Genomic DNA, 18,031 nt, shown 5'->3' on the forward strand with positions numbered 1-18,031 from the left:
CTTCTCCAGCTGTGTGTTTGCACAGCACCTTGCATAGCAAGGTCCTGTGCCCATGCCAGAACCTCATCGATGACCAGAGATTATGGTCTGAACTGAGACTTCAGTATGTGCCCTGTCTTCTGTGGGTCCTCCCAGGCGACCAGAGCACAAAAGCTGCATCAAGAAGAATTGCTCCCAGCATGTGGAGCCAGCTCAGTGACTGTCGTTAGCATCTCCTGCAATCTCTAGACGAATGAGGCTGGTGCAAAATTTTCAGGTTGTCACACACTATTGTTTAACACTTATCATTGCAAATGTGCTTTGTGCTCTCTGAAAATATCCTCTCCCACAGTGTATGGCTGAAAAACATAACACTGACTCTTGCTATGTCAGGAAATTTCCAGCAGGAAATCTCTTCGGTAATGGGAAGCAATGAGAAGCCCAAAGTGGAGATGATGCCATGAGCCTTACTTATATCAGATTGGAAAAACAACTCAAGTAAACACGTTAAAAAATCATACATGACACAACTTTCATCTCTATGGGCCACGAAGAACAAAAGATTTCATCATGAAGGGCAAGCGTTACGTGGTGAAGTGGAGAGAGATTTTATAAATATAAAAACTATCTGTTGGCATTTATATGTGGGGGTGAAAAATCTCTTTGCACGTACTGAATTCTGAAGTTCCTTGGGTGGGAGTCAGCTTTCTCATACACAGAGACAGAACCTCAGCTTCAGTTATATTTTATTGCATAAATACAGGCCTACTGAAATGCCTCATTACCACTCCCTCTTTCCAGATTCTGGTCCAGCAGTATGATGAAAAAAAAATCAAGGAATAACATCTGAAACTAGACATTTTTTTGGCTGTCTCCAGCTAACAAATGGCCAAACTCATTAAAACTCAGTGCTTGATGGAGGGAAAGGGGGGGATGCTTCAGGGTAGAGAAATTGCTTCACAATGCCAGATTTCAGATTTAAAGAAAAGAGGGAAAACTGACTAATCATCACTTAAAAAGGAGGAATTTCCATCTGGAAGTGCTAAGTGCCTTTAACTGTACCTGCTTTGTACCTTGTTTATCTTACTGAGCACTGGGAGAGTGGAACCTCCTGAACAGGACTTGGGTAAAATCACAGCAGCATCTTCAGTTCAAGGCTGGGTTTAGTTAAACCTGCAAACTGCTTAGCTGAAAGTTAACCTTAAAACCACACTAGCCCCAAAATCTTGCCACATCACGCTTGGCACAGTCTGATTCTCAAGTTATTTCTTTTCTTCTTGCCTTTGATAAAACATTATCGCAGCGTTTCAGTGCTTTGGCTGCTGGTCCCCAGAGAAGCCAGGAAGAGCAGAGACAAGAGAAAATTAAAGAGATGTTTGCCAACGTAAAATGTAATTTAAAAAGAAAAAAGCACTCTTTTTCTGGGTCATTATTGAAACTTCAGATTCTGAGAGCTTAAATGATTTCTGCGGATCTGCTTTATGCCTCACTTTTTATTCTCTGCTGTTTGTTTTTTTAACATTTCCTTTAGAAGGAGGACTAAAGCCTGTCAAATCCAACTCCTTTGGTTTCCTGGCAGGTTTTCTTCCTATTTCTTGTGTGCATGAGACTTCAGGCAGTGTAGGGAAAACAATTAGGAGAAGTACACAGTGAGATGCACACAAAGCAAGAGGGCCTGCAAATCTGACAGTGACAACGTGTGACCTCTTTTCAGCATCTCCTTTATTGGATAATTATTGGATCCCATTGTCACCCCCCAAACACTTCATCTTGGGCATATGAAGTAGTGAAGTTTTGAAGTTTTGCAAGCAGTTTTGTGCCTCTTTGCTTTGTTGATGTGGAAAGATGACACGTAAGGATTTCTTCTTGTTTTTTACTGTTTTCTGCCTTTTTTTTTTATATACAATTTAGGAATTAGGTCCTTGTTTAGCCTATAACTCCATGAATTTTAAGAAAGCTTTAAGATTAGACTTTCACAAGAGATGGAATGCCTTCTGGTAGAATATTTTCCTGTTTAGTCCCCTTTGGAGAAAGCAGTGACTCTCTTCAGATAATAAAACTCTCTCGAATTTCACTAGGGTATGAGATAGCTTTAAATAAATAACCTCGCTTACTTTTTATGTTATGGAAGACACGTCTGGTGTGTCACACTTTAGAAATGCACTGTGGCTAGAAATTGGGCTAGGTGGACCACTGGCCTGTACTGAAAAATCATTTCTTGTCTACTTATTCTCTTTGTCATATTCTTCTTTTCCTTTGCAAACATTGAGCTGTGGCTGAAATGATGGAGTATTCCTAAGTACAAAGTATTCATGCTATAGATTCCTAGAATTGTTCCCTCCTTACTGATTCATTCCTATATTTCTCCTTGGCACAAGCAAAATCCTTTGGGATTAACAGTAGCTGTGCAGAAGACCAGGGAGATAAGCACAGTTTTTTTAATTGGTCCTGGCTATTCTTCAGGGCTCAGCACCTGGCAGAGGCCTCTTTAAAGGGCAAAGTGGGGACTCCTGCTCAGAAATAGAACATGTCCAGTGCCAGGGCTCCCTCACACACACAGAGAAGAGGTCTCCATCAATAATTACAATCTACAATTGCACCCTTATGAATTTAATCTGATTTACTTGAAAGGAGTACATCTGCGTTAGGAACACTTCTCTTGTTCTCTGTTGTTAATCCTAGAGTATATGAGTCTCTTGAAATACTTTTCTCCTATTCTTGTCTCTTTTCAAATGGCCTGATCAAAACCCAAAGCAGTAAAGGAAAGGAGCAGGATCCCAGACCCATTAGAAAGAGGTGCTAGATGGTTCTATTTGCCTTTTGAATGTTCTGGTTACACATCTCTTTCACTTAAAAATCACTCTGGTGATGCTTGGTTTCCCTGGGAGAGGGCTCAGGGTCCATGTTGATGTGCTGGACGTGTCTCTGAAGGGATCAGTCTGAGCCAGGGATGACACTTTTTTTTTTGCCTGATAAAAGTTAGAATCAAGTCTCAAGTAATCTTGTGCCTCTACTGTGAACAGCAAGAGAGAGAGCAACTAGAGAGAGCAAATCTGGTTTTTACCTGCCCCTTAAGATGGGGTGGATCATCTTTTGGATGTGCCTGCCTTTTCCCGGTGACTATAAAACAAATTTGGTCAACTAGCTGGTGAGCTGAACCTCATCCTTGCTGGGTAGCTGGAAATAACCGAATTACTCTTTATTGCAGCAGCCTAGAGGATTATTTCCTGGATAGCTTTTCATGGCCACTATAATACATTTTATTTTTGCTGAGTGAACAAACCACATGGCCATTACTGTGTCCCTGTTTCCAGTCAGCCGAGGTGCAGTTTTACCTCAAATGTGTTGCCCTCAGGGCTCGCTTGCCCTGGACTTTCTCCATCACTGAGCCATAGAGAATAGCTGCACGGGGACAAGCACAGCAAGTAGGCTGGTGAGTGTGCGAGAGCACCTACACAGCTCCGAGGGCAGGGAAACCGTTGTACTGACATAAATAATTGTTACGTGTGACCATCTGAAAGGGACGTTTCAGGAACTGCTGGTAATTTGTGGCTGTGTAATAGGGATTGACTGGTCTAAGGTCTCCATGGATAACTAGGGACAGGATAGAAATATCAGTTCAGCCAGGGAGAAAAAACTCCCTCCAAAGTTTTAAAATTAATTAGACGGAGGTAGGAACAACCAAATATGTTAAACCTTAAATAATGTCTTAAAGAGAGGGGATTTTTATTCTATTTATTTTACTTTAGGTGAACTAAAGCAACTGACTTCATCTTAACCTCTGTGGATTTCAGTGTAATACTTCCTATGACCTACATTTGGTGGAGTAGGAATGTCCTTATCATGGGGAGAAACAACTGCATTGATTTCATTAGGATGTTTATCACACTATATATTTCAACAGATATTCCTGTTTGCCCTTTGTTGAACATTTTTATGCTTTTAAGAGAAAACAGAGTTTAACCAGGATTGCACACTTTATCCTAACATTTCTGGTTGATAAGAGGTAGTAGTTAAAGAAAACTAAAACCAGAGATAAATTTGCTAGCAAAGGTTCTGCAAATGTGCTTGAATGAGGGTGATCTGGCTTTAGGGTACGACTTAAGCCTTTCACCAGCTGTAGCCTCCACTAAGTAGGGCACTGGAAAAGCAAAAGCCATGACATCTCAAAATAACTTAAACTCTCTGGTTTTCTCATGAGAGGGAAGTCAGTGGAGGTTGGTGCATTCAAAACAGGGAGGAGAAAGCGATCCTGCCCAGTGCTGATATGAGTGACCACATGAAACCCCAGGGATGGGAGCCGGGGCTTCAGCAGCCACGCTGAAATTGTTAAGGAAACAAAAAAGGTCCCTGGTAATTTAGTAGTAAGGGAGGATTGCTGGTGTCTATCTGGATTGCATGCAGAGAGGATCTATGCCTGCATTGGCATCAGCAAAATATATTTATCTCAGTATGAGCAGCTGATTTTGTTTAACCTGAGGGGTCCTGCACTCAGCTCTGGAGGAAGCCAAATGTCCCTATGCCATTTACACATCTTTATAGAATATTAAGGGCCCAAGCATCCTTTACAGACAAGGTTTTATCTTGAAATATGGTAGGGATTTATTCTGCATCCATCCATTCACCATTAGTGTCTTTTACTGCTGAATGGACAAGTAGTTTGGATTTTCAACCACATGCAATTCCAGGTCTGCATAAATAAAGTTTACAAAATCCATCATTCTAGGGAAAAGAAAAAATGAATGATGCTGTTGACATCTGGCATCTTTCACTCCTCTGAGAGTCCTTAGTACTCGTACTCCTCCCTTTCTGAGTCTAAATCTACCAAACGGCTTTGGAGCATCTAGAAAAAGAGAAGGGAGTACAGAAAAAAACAATTTAATAGTATACATCAAAGCAAATATTTTTGTTTGGCCACTGTTTAAGATCAAATAACACATGCCCCAGCAAGTGATCTATATTTCATGCCATTTTAAAAGATGCTTAGATCTGGAGAGAATTAGCTGCCATCAGAATAGACAATGGTCCTTTTTGTCCTCTGGGAGAACAGAAGCTGTGAAGTTTTCAATAGATATTAAAAGAAAAAAAAAGAGAAAGACACAGAGACACAGCCTGGGAAACTGAAATTCAGGCTTCAGCCATGCTAGTGACCTTGCTGAAGACAGTTATCATCTTGTGTTGTGGAACTGCTGGAGATACATGGGTGTGAAGCTGTGTACAACCAAGAAGTGTTATTTTTGCTCTGTGTATAGGATCAGAGAGTAGCAACCTACGTAGGCATTATAAAAATTACAAAATATGCAAGACATATGTAGCCTGAAACATGAAAAGTATTGTTATGAAATTAAAAATAGCATCTGGTAGGCACATTCCAGGAAGGATGTGCTGATTAACAGTAGAAAGCACTTTTTTTTTTTTTGATTGAGAAACTAAGCAGAATGAGAGATCTTGTTCAAAATCTGCCTGACTTTCAGGCCTCATTTATGCAAGTCATTGTGGCCTCATTTGGTTTCCCAAACCCTAGTCTTAGCCCAGAAATTTAGCTGTTCATGTCTCCTTCTCTCACCAAGGTGGTCCTGGAGGACAAGAACTTGGGAAGGTTAAAAACTCCCCTTAAGTGCCCAAGAGGGAGTTAGGTCCCTGGCTTGGAGGTCTCTGGGAGATGCTGGAAGTCATGTTGGCAACACTAGGTCTTCATTTTTCCACAGTTCAGTCTTCATCTGATGAAGATGTCATCTTCATCTTCAGATTTAATCTCTTCATTGGATGAAAGGGAATATATTTTCCCGTCTTCCTTCCGACTTCCTTGCTGGGATTGTAGCCGTTGCTGTGACAGCTCTGCCGAGCACAACAGGACCTTTACTTCTTTTAAAGTATTGGTAAAGGCAGCCTATGGGCTCTGATAGAAAAGGGCCTCATTTTCCCAAATGCCATCGTGGCAGATTTGTCTTTGCATGCTATAAAAGCAGCAAAGGCAAACCCCTTATGTAGATAGGAAGCAATCTGCCTTTGGAAGGAAAAGGACGAACAAAACGACCTTAGAGGAATTCAGCATCTCCGATTTCCTCAATTCCATCTGAAAGCTCCCTCTCTATTTTGCTGACATACGAGCTGGGTGCCCGGTTGTACATCAGTGTAACAAATAGCCGTTATCTTCTGTTTCATGTGAGATACGGCAGAACATGATTTATTTGTGCCTGCTCTGTTGCCTCTTTTGAAATGTTGCCATCGTTTGGTGCACTTTTTGCAGAGGAAGGCAGATGGTCATCGCAAAGTTTCCCTTAACCTTGCTGTGCGTGCTGCATAGGGAATCAATGAAATCTGACTTACAGTGCGTTGTCTGAGTTTGGAGCTCTGCTGCTGAAGTATCCTGCAGTGGCTGGAAACGTTTGAATGTCAACACTGCATATATGCTGAAGAAATATGACATTTCTCCCTAAAATTTCAAAGCAGTGCCAAAGGGGATTTTTCACTGCAAAGTTGCTTTGAATGTGAGCAGGGTGTGCATTGCTCCAACCTTAATTACCTGCTTGGAAATGTCCCTTTTGTGAGTGTGTGAGTGTTAGGTAAGACCCCTCCTTAAGAAAAAAAATTAGAAATAATGAATCAAAATAGGATTCTAGCATGTAATGCCAGAGATGAGGATTATTTTTGGAATCGAAACAACACCCGCTGCCCCTCTGTGCTCGCTGTCTCTGCTTATATGACATTTGCAATGAGGCTTCAGGTGACTTGAGGAGCTGGCATTAGGCTGCAAATCACCTTTCATGTAAGCTCGTGCCAGGATACCTTGCCAGAAGCCATTATTTCAATGGGAAGTAGCAACTGGGAATAGGGAAAAAATGAAGTTCTGAAAAGCACTTTGTCACGTTCCCTGGGCTGTGGCAGGCAAATGCTGCAAACGGTGTGAGCTCCTGCCATGAAAGCACAGGCAGAAATTTCTCAGTGGGAGGATTACCTCCTTTACATACCAGAGACGAAGCAAGGTGAGTATATAAAACATTTTCAGCACTGTCTCTCGATTTCTGATATTTATTTGCTCTATGAGCAGACATCCTGGAAGATACCTATGTTTCATAAAGCCTGGTACCTTGCTTCATTGATTTTTTCCTTACAATGGGAATCATTACTGCGAGCAGGGCTGGCAATTTCAGATAATGACCTGCATGCAGCACAGGTGTTTCTAGAAATGGTTAATGCTGGATTTAAGAGATTGTAAAAGTGTCTTTCCTAAGTGCTCCTGGCCTTTTGTAGATGACTCCTTCCATGTGTGCATAGGGCAGAGCATCTCCCAAATTCAGGCTGTCAGTTATCTCATTCCTGATGCATCTAGGCAAAAAGTGTCGTCTCATGCAACCTTGCTGCTGCAAGACTTTTTATATATTAATTGGCTTGATAATTTTACTGTTTTATTAAATACAAGAGGAGAGAAACCTGAGAACTTTAAATCCCATTTACACACACCCCGAGAAAAAGCAATATCTTGGGTTTTGTTGTGCAACAGACATTTAATTGCTGGATTTAGAGTTATTAATCAAAGAGATTACTTTGCTAGGACATTTTTGTCTAATCTACTGAATTGCCTTCCTCAGTTTGCGGCTGGGTGTGATCTAAATCCGTGTAACCTTCTCCTGTCTTGGAAAGGGGCACAACACAGTTATTCTAGAGAACTAGAATAACCAGTGGCTAAAAAGCAAGGAGCTTTCTTTCAAAATCTATATTAAAAAAGAAAAAAAAGGGAACGACCCCCACTGAAATGGGACCAGATAACTCTACAAAAAAGTAATCTGGTCTTGTAAACAGATGGGGGTTGATCCCAAGAGCACCTGATTGTCAAGAGGTTTTTATGTCCTAGCACATATTGAAATAAGTGTGACCACAGTAAAGTTTATATTCTTAAAATATAAAAAAATCAAATCCTGGCTAAATCGAGGTATAAAGAAGATCCTTATTTCAGTGTCACTGATAGGAATCCATGGAATTTCAGATAAAAAATTCAAAAATTCTGACTTTAATAATATTATTCTAGAGCCAGAGTAGCTATTGAACTGGAACTGCCTACATTAACATCTGTGTACTGAGGAACCAGGCTTTATTTTCTGTACAACTCCAACTTTTTAAAAGCATTTCCAAGGTATCAGGAAATCGCATATCTTGCAGAAACTGATCTTCATCTCAAACATTTCATACTTCTGTAACTGCAGATCTGTTGTTGCCTGTCACAGTTAAAACGTGGGGAAGTGATCCTTTCTTGCAGGATGAGGATCTTGCATGCTATATTTCAGTCCTTGAACATCTGGAACAGCAATGAGTATCTGGGAAGTCCCTAACTGCAGCACAGAACTGCGAATGAGTCTATAATGAGTAGGGAACAGAACTGTTGCAGGGAATAGGGATGCGTCCCAAAGCTCACGGAAGTAAATGGCATAACTGCTGTTGACTTCAGTGGCCTTTGAGTCGAGCTCTTGGCATGTCAGTGAAAGGAAGGTGGAGTCAAACAGTGTCACTGTATCACATCTTGCACAGGATAACCACATGCTCATCTCTTTTACTTTCCCTCCCAGGATGGAAGGAGCAGTTTTATTGGCCACCAGCTTGGAGGGGTCATGGAAGTGCCAAACAGCAAGGACCAGAGAGTCAAATCAGCCAGAGCCATCCAAATCACTTACTACCTCCAAACGTATGGCTCTGTCACCCAGGACCTCATTGGGGAGAAGTGGGAGAGTGAATTCTGTAAACTGATGCACAAGATGCAGCTGGATCACCAAGATCTGCAGCTCTACTCACTAGCGTCCTTTAGCCTCTGGAAGGACTTCCACCAGACCAGTCTCTTGGCCAGGGGCAAGATTTTGGTGAGCCTGATGCTGATTCTCCTGACTGCTACCCTCTCGAGCTCCATGAAGGACTGCCTGCGTAGCAAACCTTTCCTGGGACTCTTGGGAGTACTCACTATCTGTATTTCCAGTGTCACTGCGGCAGGGATATTTTTCATTACTGATGGAAAATATAATTCTACTCTGTTGGGAATCCCTTTCTTCGCTATGGGTAATTATTTATCTTCATAATAATAGGATTAACAAAGCTTAATGACAGGATTGTAAATTACATCCTGGGTTATAAAGTGTAGATTTTACCTTGAGTGAAAGTCTAAGTTGTTTTCATCTTGTTAAATTGATCTGTGCCTTGCCAAAAAAAAAAAAATAGGAAACGAAACAAAGCAGTAGCAACAATAAAGAGCAAATGACGTTGCTGGAATCTCAGCCAATATGAAAGGGGGGCAGTTTTATTGATCTCTGTTACAAAATGAAGGAGAAATTGTTATTGAAAACTGGTCAGCTCAGCACAGAAAATGAATATGTTTTGACCTGACTTTGATGGGAGGCCAGCTGAAAGTGTAAGTTAAAATGGGAGCGTGATGAAGAAGGAAAGATTTTAGCATCCTGAGGAGGGATTCTCTTCCAGCTCTGTCTGAGGGGCAGAGGGGAATAGGTTGGTGTAAGAATAAGATTGATGGACTTTATCTCAGAGAGGAGATTACTGTTGTGGTGTTTACCAGGCTCTAAGCAAAGGGGCCTGTCAGTATCTGTAGTGTATAATCCCTCGGTTTGTGAAGTCCAGATCAGCTTCAGAGATTTATTTCGTGTTGTGCTCGGGCAGAGGAAGGTGCAGATGAAGAACAAACATAAAGTCTAGCTCTTTCAGTAGAAGAATTGCTTCCATTCCTGCTGTTCTCATTTCTGTTCTAAGCAGTTTTAGTGCAATCTGTGTTGTTAATGAGTTTGCTGGGAAGGTATGTTGGGAAGGGAGAGGGAAATGTGCCCAAAGCAGCTTGCTGAGGCAGCGTTGTTTGGTGCAATCACATCCAAGTTTGTTAGAGTTTCACCATATCATGAGTCTGAACCTCAGCAGTGACTGCCTGTGCAAAATCTCATCAGTGGCAGTTCAGACCCAGACCCCTTCATGCTGACTTTTTGATGACAAAAAGTCTTATCTGTGGGTAGGACTCTGCATCTTTACTGTTATTTTCTTAAATTGCATTCATGCTTGTGGTACTCAGTCATAGGTCTCTGCTATGGTGAAAGATGACTAAATATGCAAAGATAGAGTCAAAGTTTGGAGAAAGGTCTTACATTTTTCTTAAAAACCTCAGTCCCCCACCCCCTACATTTTCTTGCTTTTCTAGAAAAGTCCTATAGGTGTATGTATCCTCCAACCCCCCACCTCCTACTCTATCTCTTAATAATGCATCCGTGTCACAGACCAAGGGGACCGAGCCATGATCTCACCAGTCCAGCACCCAGCACCTCTGGAGCAGCTGGCTGAGGTGGGAAAGGGTGGGATGGAGTGGATAGTAGAGATTCCAGAAGGGAAAGGGAAGAGTGAAGGCAAAAACCCCAAGGACTTGCATGACTGGTTCAGCCTCATTAATACCGACAAACAAAGCTGCGCCAAAACCTCTAATTTAATCATCTGCACATTTAAATTGTGACAATGGCCTGACCTGTGCCAGCTCTTGAGCTGCTGTGCACAGCTCTGCAGTGTGAGAGGGTTTGCTGGAAAGAAAGCGCTGGGAGGGGGAAGAGGCCGGCAGGAGGAGCAGAGAACGTGCCAGGTTGTGACAGGGATGGATCCCAAGCTGATTGAGGGGTGTAGGCTTAGGATGAAGATCCACGTGGCAGGATGAAGAAAAGGATCACAGCAGGGAAGTGGGGCTCGTGCTTGTTATCAGATTACAGCCACCTTTTTGTTGGGTATCGGGAGGTGCATATCAAGGAGCGGGGCCAAAAGGCGCTGGTTTGCTTGTGCACCAGGTTGAAGTAAAGGCAAGAAAACATTGAAGTGATGAAAAGCACCTTCCCTCAATTGTTTATTCTTCTGCTGGTGTCCCACTTTAGACAGCTGTAAAGAAGAGTGACCCATCTTTGCTTGACATATCCCAAATTCATCACTCCTCAAACAATGCCTGTAGGTGAAGCTCGTCTTCGGGCTGACCTCAAAAGCATCAGCATCCATACAGGCCAGGAGCATCAACTGAAATGGCAGTAGCGCTGTTCTCAATTTATACACACCCTGCAGCCCCAGGATGAGGCAAGGGTGGGAGTTTCTGAAAGCAGAGTGGCTTGGTTTCCCACCTAGGATTTTGATAATCCAGGAGTTTGTTTGCTGTCTGAGGAAAAGTAACGTTTATAACTTTCTGTTGTGTTTTGCGCTGTCATTCCTGCCACAGCGACTGCCAAGAGCAAAAGAAAAGAAAGGAAAAAACACCTCTCTTGAAGTGAGATATTTGCAAGAATTGCTTGTATAGGATTATGTAGAATGAAATTCAGGTTGAAAAAGGAAACATTTAAGAGGAGGCTGAGGGGAGACCTCATTGCTCTCTATAACTACCTGAAAAGAGGTTGTGGAGAGGAGGGAGCTGGGCTCTTCTCCCAAGGGACAGGGGACAGGACGAGAGGGAATGGCCTCAAGCTCCACCAGGGGAGGTTCAGGCTGGACATTAGGAAAAAATTCTTCAGGGAAAGGGTCATTGGGCACTGGCAGAGGCTGCCCAGGGAGGGGTTGAGTCACCTTCCCTGGAGGGGTTTAAGGGATGGGTGGACGAGGTGCTAAGGGACATGGTTTAGTGTTTGATAGGAATGGTTGGACTCGATGATGCGGTGGGTCTCTTCCAACCTGGTGATTCTATGATTCTATAAGTAACCCTTCAACAGAAATTTCGTTCAGAAATCTCAAACTGAATTGGAAATATCACTAAAGAACAGCTTGCAGTGCCTGAAAGCTGCTGCTGGTAAAAATATTAAGACACAGATTTATGATTTGGTGAACTAAAAGACAGGAATCAGGTCTCACCAAGGTCATACTGGGTTTGATCCTGCGAAGTGCCATATGCCTTAATCCCCTTAGAGGACAGTGCCAGTTAATAACACCTTGCTCTGTGCATGATATGCACAGGGCCTCGCAGACCTAGGGTGTTCACAGGGTAGGGTTTTTTGCTGAATGAGCTGACACCTAGGAAGAGATCCACTGATGCCCCAGGGGCTGTTAATTCTGTGGGGCAATACATAACTGTGGCCCATGCTAAGCCAGTGCCCCTTGGTGCTAGCATAGTAAAAAGCAAATGGTACCTCAAATAACACTTCTGTGCTTATAAATAAGAAAACATGCAAAGTGGAGGTTCTCAGAATTGCAAAAGCCATATTTGGAAGTCAGCCTTTCAAAACCAAGTTACTTAGCTTTAAATAATAAAAGCAAAACAACAGGCAATAATAGCCACAAAGGGTCTGCAAGTGCAACGCTGTGCAGAATGCACAGGCAACCTTAATTCTAGCAGCTCCTGACTTTGGAATGTTTTAACCTGATATTGACAAAATGTCCATTTAAAAATATATTCATTGGGTCAAAAATATACAGCTTCTTCTGGCGTTCACTTTTCAAAGGACTCATTTTAATGGAAATTCCACATTCTTCTGCACTTGCCCTTCTTCCTGCAGAGATGGCAGGATGCTACCACCTGAATGACAGGGATGACCTTGGAGTTGAACAAATGTTTAGGTCCATAAGTCCTATTCCAGTGCTGAGCTTCTGTGGGTTTCAGTAGGTGATAGAAGCCTATCTAAACGTGAAATGTTTAATATTTCTCTAAATTTGGACTGAATGACCTACCCATTAATTATTTACTGTAGTCCTGCTGTGAGGGAATGGTTGCTAGGAAAAAAAAACCCAACATATCTAGTGTAGTGGGAGAAGAGCGTTAGCTCAGACTGGTTTTCTCTTCTTTATCCTTGAAGGGGAGAAACTTCAGTCCTAAGGTAGACATGAGGACAGTGGTGGAAAGTCCTACTTGCTCTGACTCCCTCTTCCCAATACTGTAATCTTCTCAGACAGCTGCCTCAGAAAAAACAGTTTCTCCAGTATAGTGTTTATCATTGTGGTTTTGGAGTCAGTAGGGAGCAACTCTACAGAAAGATCCTGCGCAAATCATGATCTGATTGCCAACATCTCCTGCAAATGGGAGCAAGAGGAGCTGATTTTTAACTGTTCATACCTCAGACAAATGTAATAACTTTGAGAAAAGGTACTTCAGAGCTTCCTCCTTTAGGAACTGAAATGGACCTAGATGGGACGAGTCTCTATTTTTTTTTTTAAGTTGTTTTTTAGTAACCACAATGTGTTTAAGGCATGGGTGGACGAGGTGCTGAGGGACATGGTTTAGTGTTTGATAGGAATGGTTGGACTCGATGATCCAGTGGGTCTCTTCCAACTTGGTGATTCTACGATTCTATGAAATCAGAAGATGAGGCAGCTCTACCTTGTATTTCTCTTCTGGGACAAATACAAACTGGAGTTTCTTCTGCAAGTTTGAGACCAGCAGAGCTGTGATCACTGGATATGTTACAGACAGGAGATAGAGGATCAAATCACTGAGCTTCAGATTTGTTCTAGATGTCAGGAATGGACCCAGTTAGATGTTCACATCTGCCTTTTATGTTTGGATTCACGATACAGTTTCAAAGGCATGTTATGTATGTGGTGTAATTATGGTTTCCCATGCCTAATCATAGCTAATTAATATAACCAGAAGGTTAACTACATAATTGAGACATTATTGCTCCCATGATTTGCTTTTTAATGCACAAACTAGACTGATATCATCAGAGACATAATGATTTAACTTAGCTGAGGATCTGACTGTATATCTTTAAATGCAGGTGTATTAATTACATCATTTTACACTAATTATTTTTGGTGAGTCCATTAAGTACCTTATTATATGGATTAGTGGAAATCTTAGGTTAAAAACATAAGTACAATATAATTAGAATGTAATTTTGCTTTTTGTATTATAAAGTGTATATATATCTTAGAACTCTGAATTCGCAGTACATGTAAGAAATATTTCCAGTCCTTTGAAAAGTCCAGACCATCTTGACCATAAGATCTTCATGGGAATGACTATTTCTTTGAGTGTTTAGACAACCCAAAGTTCAGCGGTAGCCCTGCAACACCTCACAATATTATTACTATTACTACCAATAGCAATCCTGTTAGTAGTGGTGTAGTAGAGACACAGAAAAATGTTAGGAAGTAATAGGCTACCTCTTTCCAGCGGTAAGACCATGCTTGATAGAAGAGTGCCAGATGGCTCTTTATCAGGGAATACAGGGATAGGACAAGGGGGAATGGTTTTAAGCTGAAAGAGGAGAGATTTCAATGAGATTTTAGGAAGAAATTTTTTTTCCTGTGAGGGCGGAGAGGCCCTGGCCCAGGTTGCCCAGAGATGGGGTGGCTGCCCCATCCCTAGATGTATTCAAGGCCAGGTTGGATGGCAAGGATGGAACTGGATGGGCTTTGGGGTCCCTTCCAACTCAAACCATTCTATGGAAGGCAGAGATTGTACCTACTGTGCAGATTTTCTGTTAAAATTCCCAGTTATCTGTTCCCCTGCGTTATTCAAATAGGAGGAGGAAGCAAGGCAAAAGCAGAGCAGATTCCAGGCAGTAATTAGCATTTCAGACAGAAGTCAGCTAACCTCTCTTAGACGGCAGCTTTTAAAATAATGGCTGATGGTCACCTTTAAGTAAATTTGAGATGTCACTGTATAACCATTAGTGGTAGAGTTGAGGGAAATTGCAGTAAAAATGTCCTAGTACAGATGTGGAAATTATTTTTTTTAAACCTTGGAAGACAAATGTGAGTGCTAAAGTGCATGCTAGTTTACCTGCACTTGAAGTATTACAGCATTTCCAACCTTTTATCCAAGCAATGGACTTTCTGATTACAGCTACAACTTAGAAATATTTCAAGACTCTAACTTCAGTTTTGTGGTTTTGATTCAGCAGTAAAGTAAATCCCATATGGATTTCATGTTATATGATCATCTCCTATCTGTGTAAGGAGCAAGAGAATGATCCTTCAGAGCAAGGAGACCTACTGACATAAACCACCACCACTCTATGCCTTCGAAATACAGTGAACCTGTCATTTTAGATGTCACAGCAGTTCATATCCCCACCCACTCAACATATCATTAAGGATTTGTAAATACTTTGTCCTTAACTAGAAAATGTTCATTTTTAACTTCTGTAGTAGGAAATGGGAATAACAAAAAAAAAAATCATAGGGCATCAGGAGAAAAAAGATACAGAAAGATACCAAAGTGTTTAAACACTTTTAAATTGTTTAAAATGACCTCTTTGGATGGGTACATAACATAGATAATTCATATGAATAAATTTAGACATTCTCTGAATCTGTAAGGTTGATTTCTCCACAACATGGTATACTCCTTAGTAAGTCTGTTCCCAGTTGCAGAGGATTGAGGGTTTCTCATTTCTGCAGGAAAGGACAACCTCCCCAGAACGATCTTTCCTGGATTCTGAGCAGAGAATGAAAGTCTGTCTGGGACAGTCTGTTACACTCACACCACACAGTCTGGCCCTGCAGTTATAGGGAGAGGCAACACAGAATTGTAGAATCATAGAATCCCTAGGTTGGCGAAGACATTTGAGATCGTGAAGTCCAACCGTAGCTGTTCACTAGTAAATCATCTCCCTAAGCAAACAACAGGACTGCCTCAGTCCTAAATACAGAGTTTTTTGCAATTAATTTCAGGTGTGCCAAATGTTTCTCCCTTAACTGAAGTGACACAAACTTTGCAGTCAATAGAAAAACGTAACTTCAAAGTCGTTTGCCCCATCACTTAATATGTACTTGGGGTGACCTGTGCTTGACACTCTGGAAGATCCTATCCCACCTCGGAAAGAGCCGGGGTGAAAGCTCAGACACCTCAAGTTACGTACATAATCTCCAAGATACATAAACTTGGATGTATCCACCGTATAACCTGACTTGAAACCCTTACAGATTGAATTCTAGCTCTTCTTTTCCTTGCCCTCTTCCATAGGGCAGGATCTCTTAACAACTCAAATATCGTTCTTTACTGTTATTGCTCCACCCCAGGAGGTGTGTCTGCAGGTCTGCTGGTTGAAGCTTTCAATCTTGGACCATAGCCCAGGCATGGACCATCACTACCAGATCTTCCACAGGGACAGAGCAAACACAAAAGGCATTGGTTGGATTTGTTGCTTGAGAACAGCCAGTTAAACTCTTTTTTCTGACTCTAGTGGGATCTCAATTTACCCATTTGTCCAAAATGAAGTCTCCAAATGCAGTTGTGTTGTTGTTGTCGTTATTAAAACATCTTCCTCAGCCCTCCATCTGCAGCTAATAGACTGGCAGCTATCATTTCAGCTGCTTCCAATATGCTGCCAACATTTCTACTCCCCTTTGAAAAAAGAGGCTTGATAAGAGAAGAGAGCATGCTTTGAGCTAAAAAGTTAAAGGCTAAAAGGCATGGTTTTATTTTGCACTTGAAAATGTACGTTTAGTACACTTAATCAATATACAAATTCTGTTCAGACAGTAAGGAGTGTTTCCTTTTCAGATGCCTCATGCATTTGTCTGAACACCTCTTGCTTTCAGTTTTCCACCCATTCATGGCAATGCTCATTCCCATGACTGGGTTATTTAAGGTTCTTTATTGGATGCATCTTTTCTGTGCGTTGATCTCATTGAGCAGGAGTTTCATTCCCTGTGCTTGGTATGTATAGATGCACATCACGTTACCGTTTGGCTCATTTGGGCTGGAAAGGAGTTGCATCATGGCAGAAATGATTTAGCTCCACGTATATCATCCCTAATAGGGCAATGTCAAATCCAGCCTTGAATAGCACCGTTGCTAGCAATTCCATAACCTGCCTCGACAGCTCGTTCCAGCGCTTAAACAGCCATACATTTATAAAGGTATTTCTTAATATTTTCACTGCTGCGGTTTATGCCTATAACTTCAGAGTCTGTCTGGCTTGACTGCGGAGTGTAATTTTTCACAGTATCTATATCTGTGCATACTTCTGCTTAGATATGATTTCCTACCAGATCTTTTTTTTTTGAAGATATTTTACAGTAGCTCACGCTTTGCCGCGAGCTCCATCCATATGGGAAGATTGATGATGACTTCTGGTCTCTGCTAGAGCACAGTGGATCTGCAGGAAAGAGCAGATGTGGGACAGGCTGAGGATGTGTCCTGTGCTTTTTGGTGCATGGTGGGAAAATGCAATCTTGCACTGTCCTTTCTTTTCTGCTGGGCAGATAATATGGTTTTGCTACCTGAGGAGGCATAGACTGAATGATCCTATGCTCTGTCAAACACTCTGTCTGCTCTCCTTAGGTACCTTGTTCCTCTGTAGGGAAATCCAAACTTGTGCCTCTGTTTTTCAAGCAGAAATGAAACACAGTAAATGCATTTACTTTCTCCTGGAACACATTTTATGTGCAAATAGCCCCTAGAACTGGAACTCACTGTTGTGAGATGTGCTTATGACTCAAAATTCAGACTCATTCAGAAAGGTTTGGATTTTTACACAGCTAGCTAAAACATCTTTATTAATTTGAATAGCTTTGCAATACTAAAACATAATAGTAAGGAAGAAGTATAAAAATTAATAACTGTTCAAAAACCCAGTTCATAAATGGGCACAAAGAAATTTCACTTATGAAAGAATTTCCCCATGGATGTCCTCTTTCACTCTGATAATTTTCCTCTGAAGAGTTAGAAAAAGGATATAGAGCTCAACAGAGTATTTGCCAAATGTTCTGAATCAGTATTTATCTGCTATATTCATCTGCAATATCAAAAACTTTGCATAGAATGAAAAGCTTAAGGAGTCTATTGCAAATACAAAACCAACTAAACAGACCTAACTGGATATTGTATAATTTATATGTCCTCCTTCGTGCAACTACTAGCCATTTGAGACTTAAATAATTCAGCATTATTCTTCCATTTCCAATTCATTTTTTCACTTCATTTCTTTCCCATGAAGCAGCCTCTTCTCTCTGATGAGATAACTGCCTGCGGTAACATGCAACATGCTGAAGCCACACTGGCTCCATGCTCACCGCTCGTCAGTGGGTAATGAATTATGGCAGCAGCCTATGTTTTTCAACGTGTATCTTCCACATAATCAGCATAACTCTGTGCTACTGGCCTCCA

The 18,031-nt window shown here is 41.5% G+C and overlaps 1 protein-coding gene across 2 annotated transcripts in view; it reads left to right on the forward strand.

The window, feature by feature from the left end:
- PTCHD4 (patched domain containing 4) overlaps nucleotides 1-18,031 on the forward strand; it is a 79,512-nt gene that overhangs the window by 15,091 nt on the left and 46,390 nt on the right. For both annotated transcript variants that reach the window (XM_069851083.1, XM_069851084.1), the window contains exon 2: nucleotides 8,544-9,024. In XM_069851083.1, the coding sequence (XP_069707184.1) occupies nucleotides 8,544-9,024 (481 nt within the window). The remainder of the gene's footprint in view (nucleotides 1-8,543; nucleotides 9,025-18,031) is intronic.

This window comes from Phaenicophaeus curvirostris, chromosome 2 (assembly GCF_032191515.1).
Source record: "Phaenicophaeus curvirostris isolate KB17595 chromosome 2, BPBGC_Pcur_1.0, whole genome shotgun sequence".
NCBI classification, from domain to species: Eukaryota; Metazoa; Chordata; class Aves; order Cuculiformes; family Cuculidae; genus Phaenicophaeus; species Phaenicophaeus curvirostris.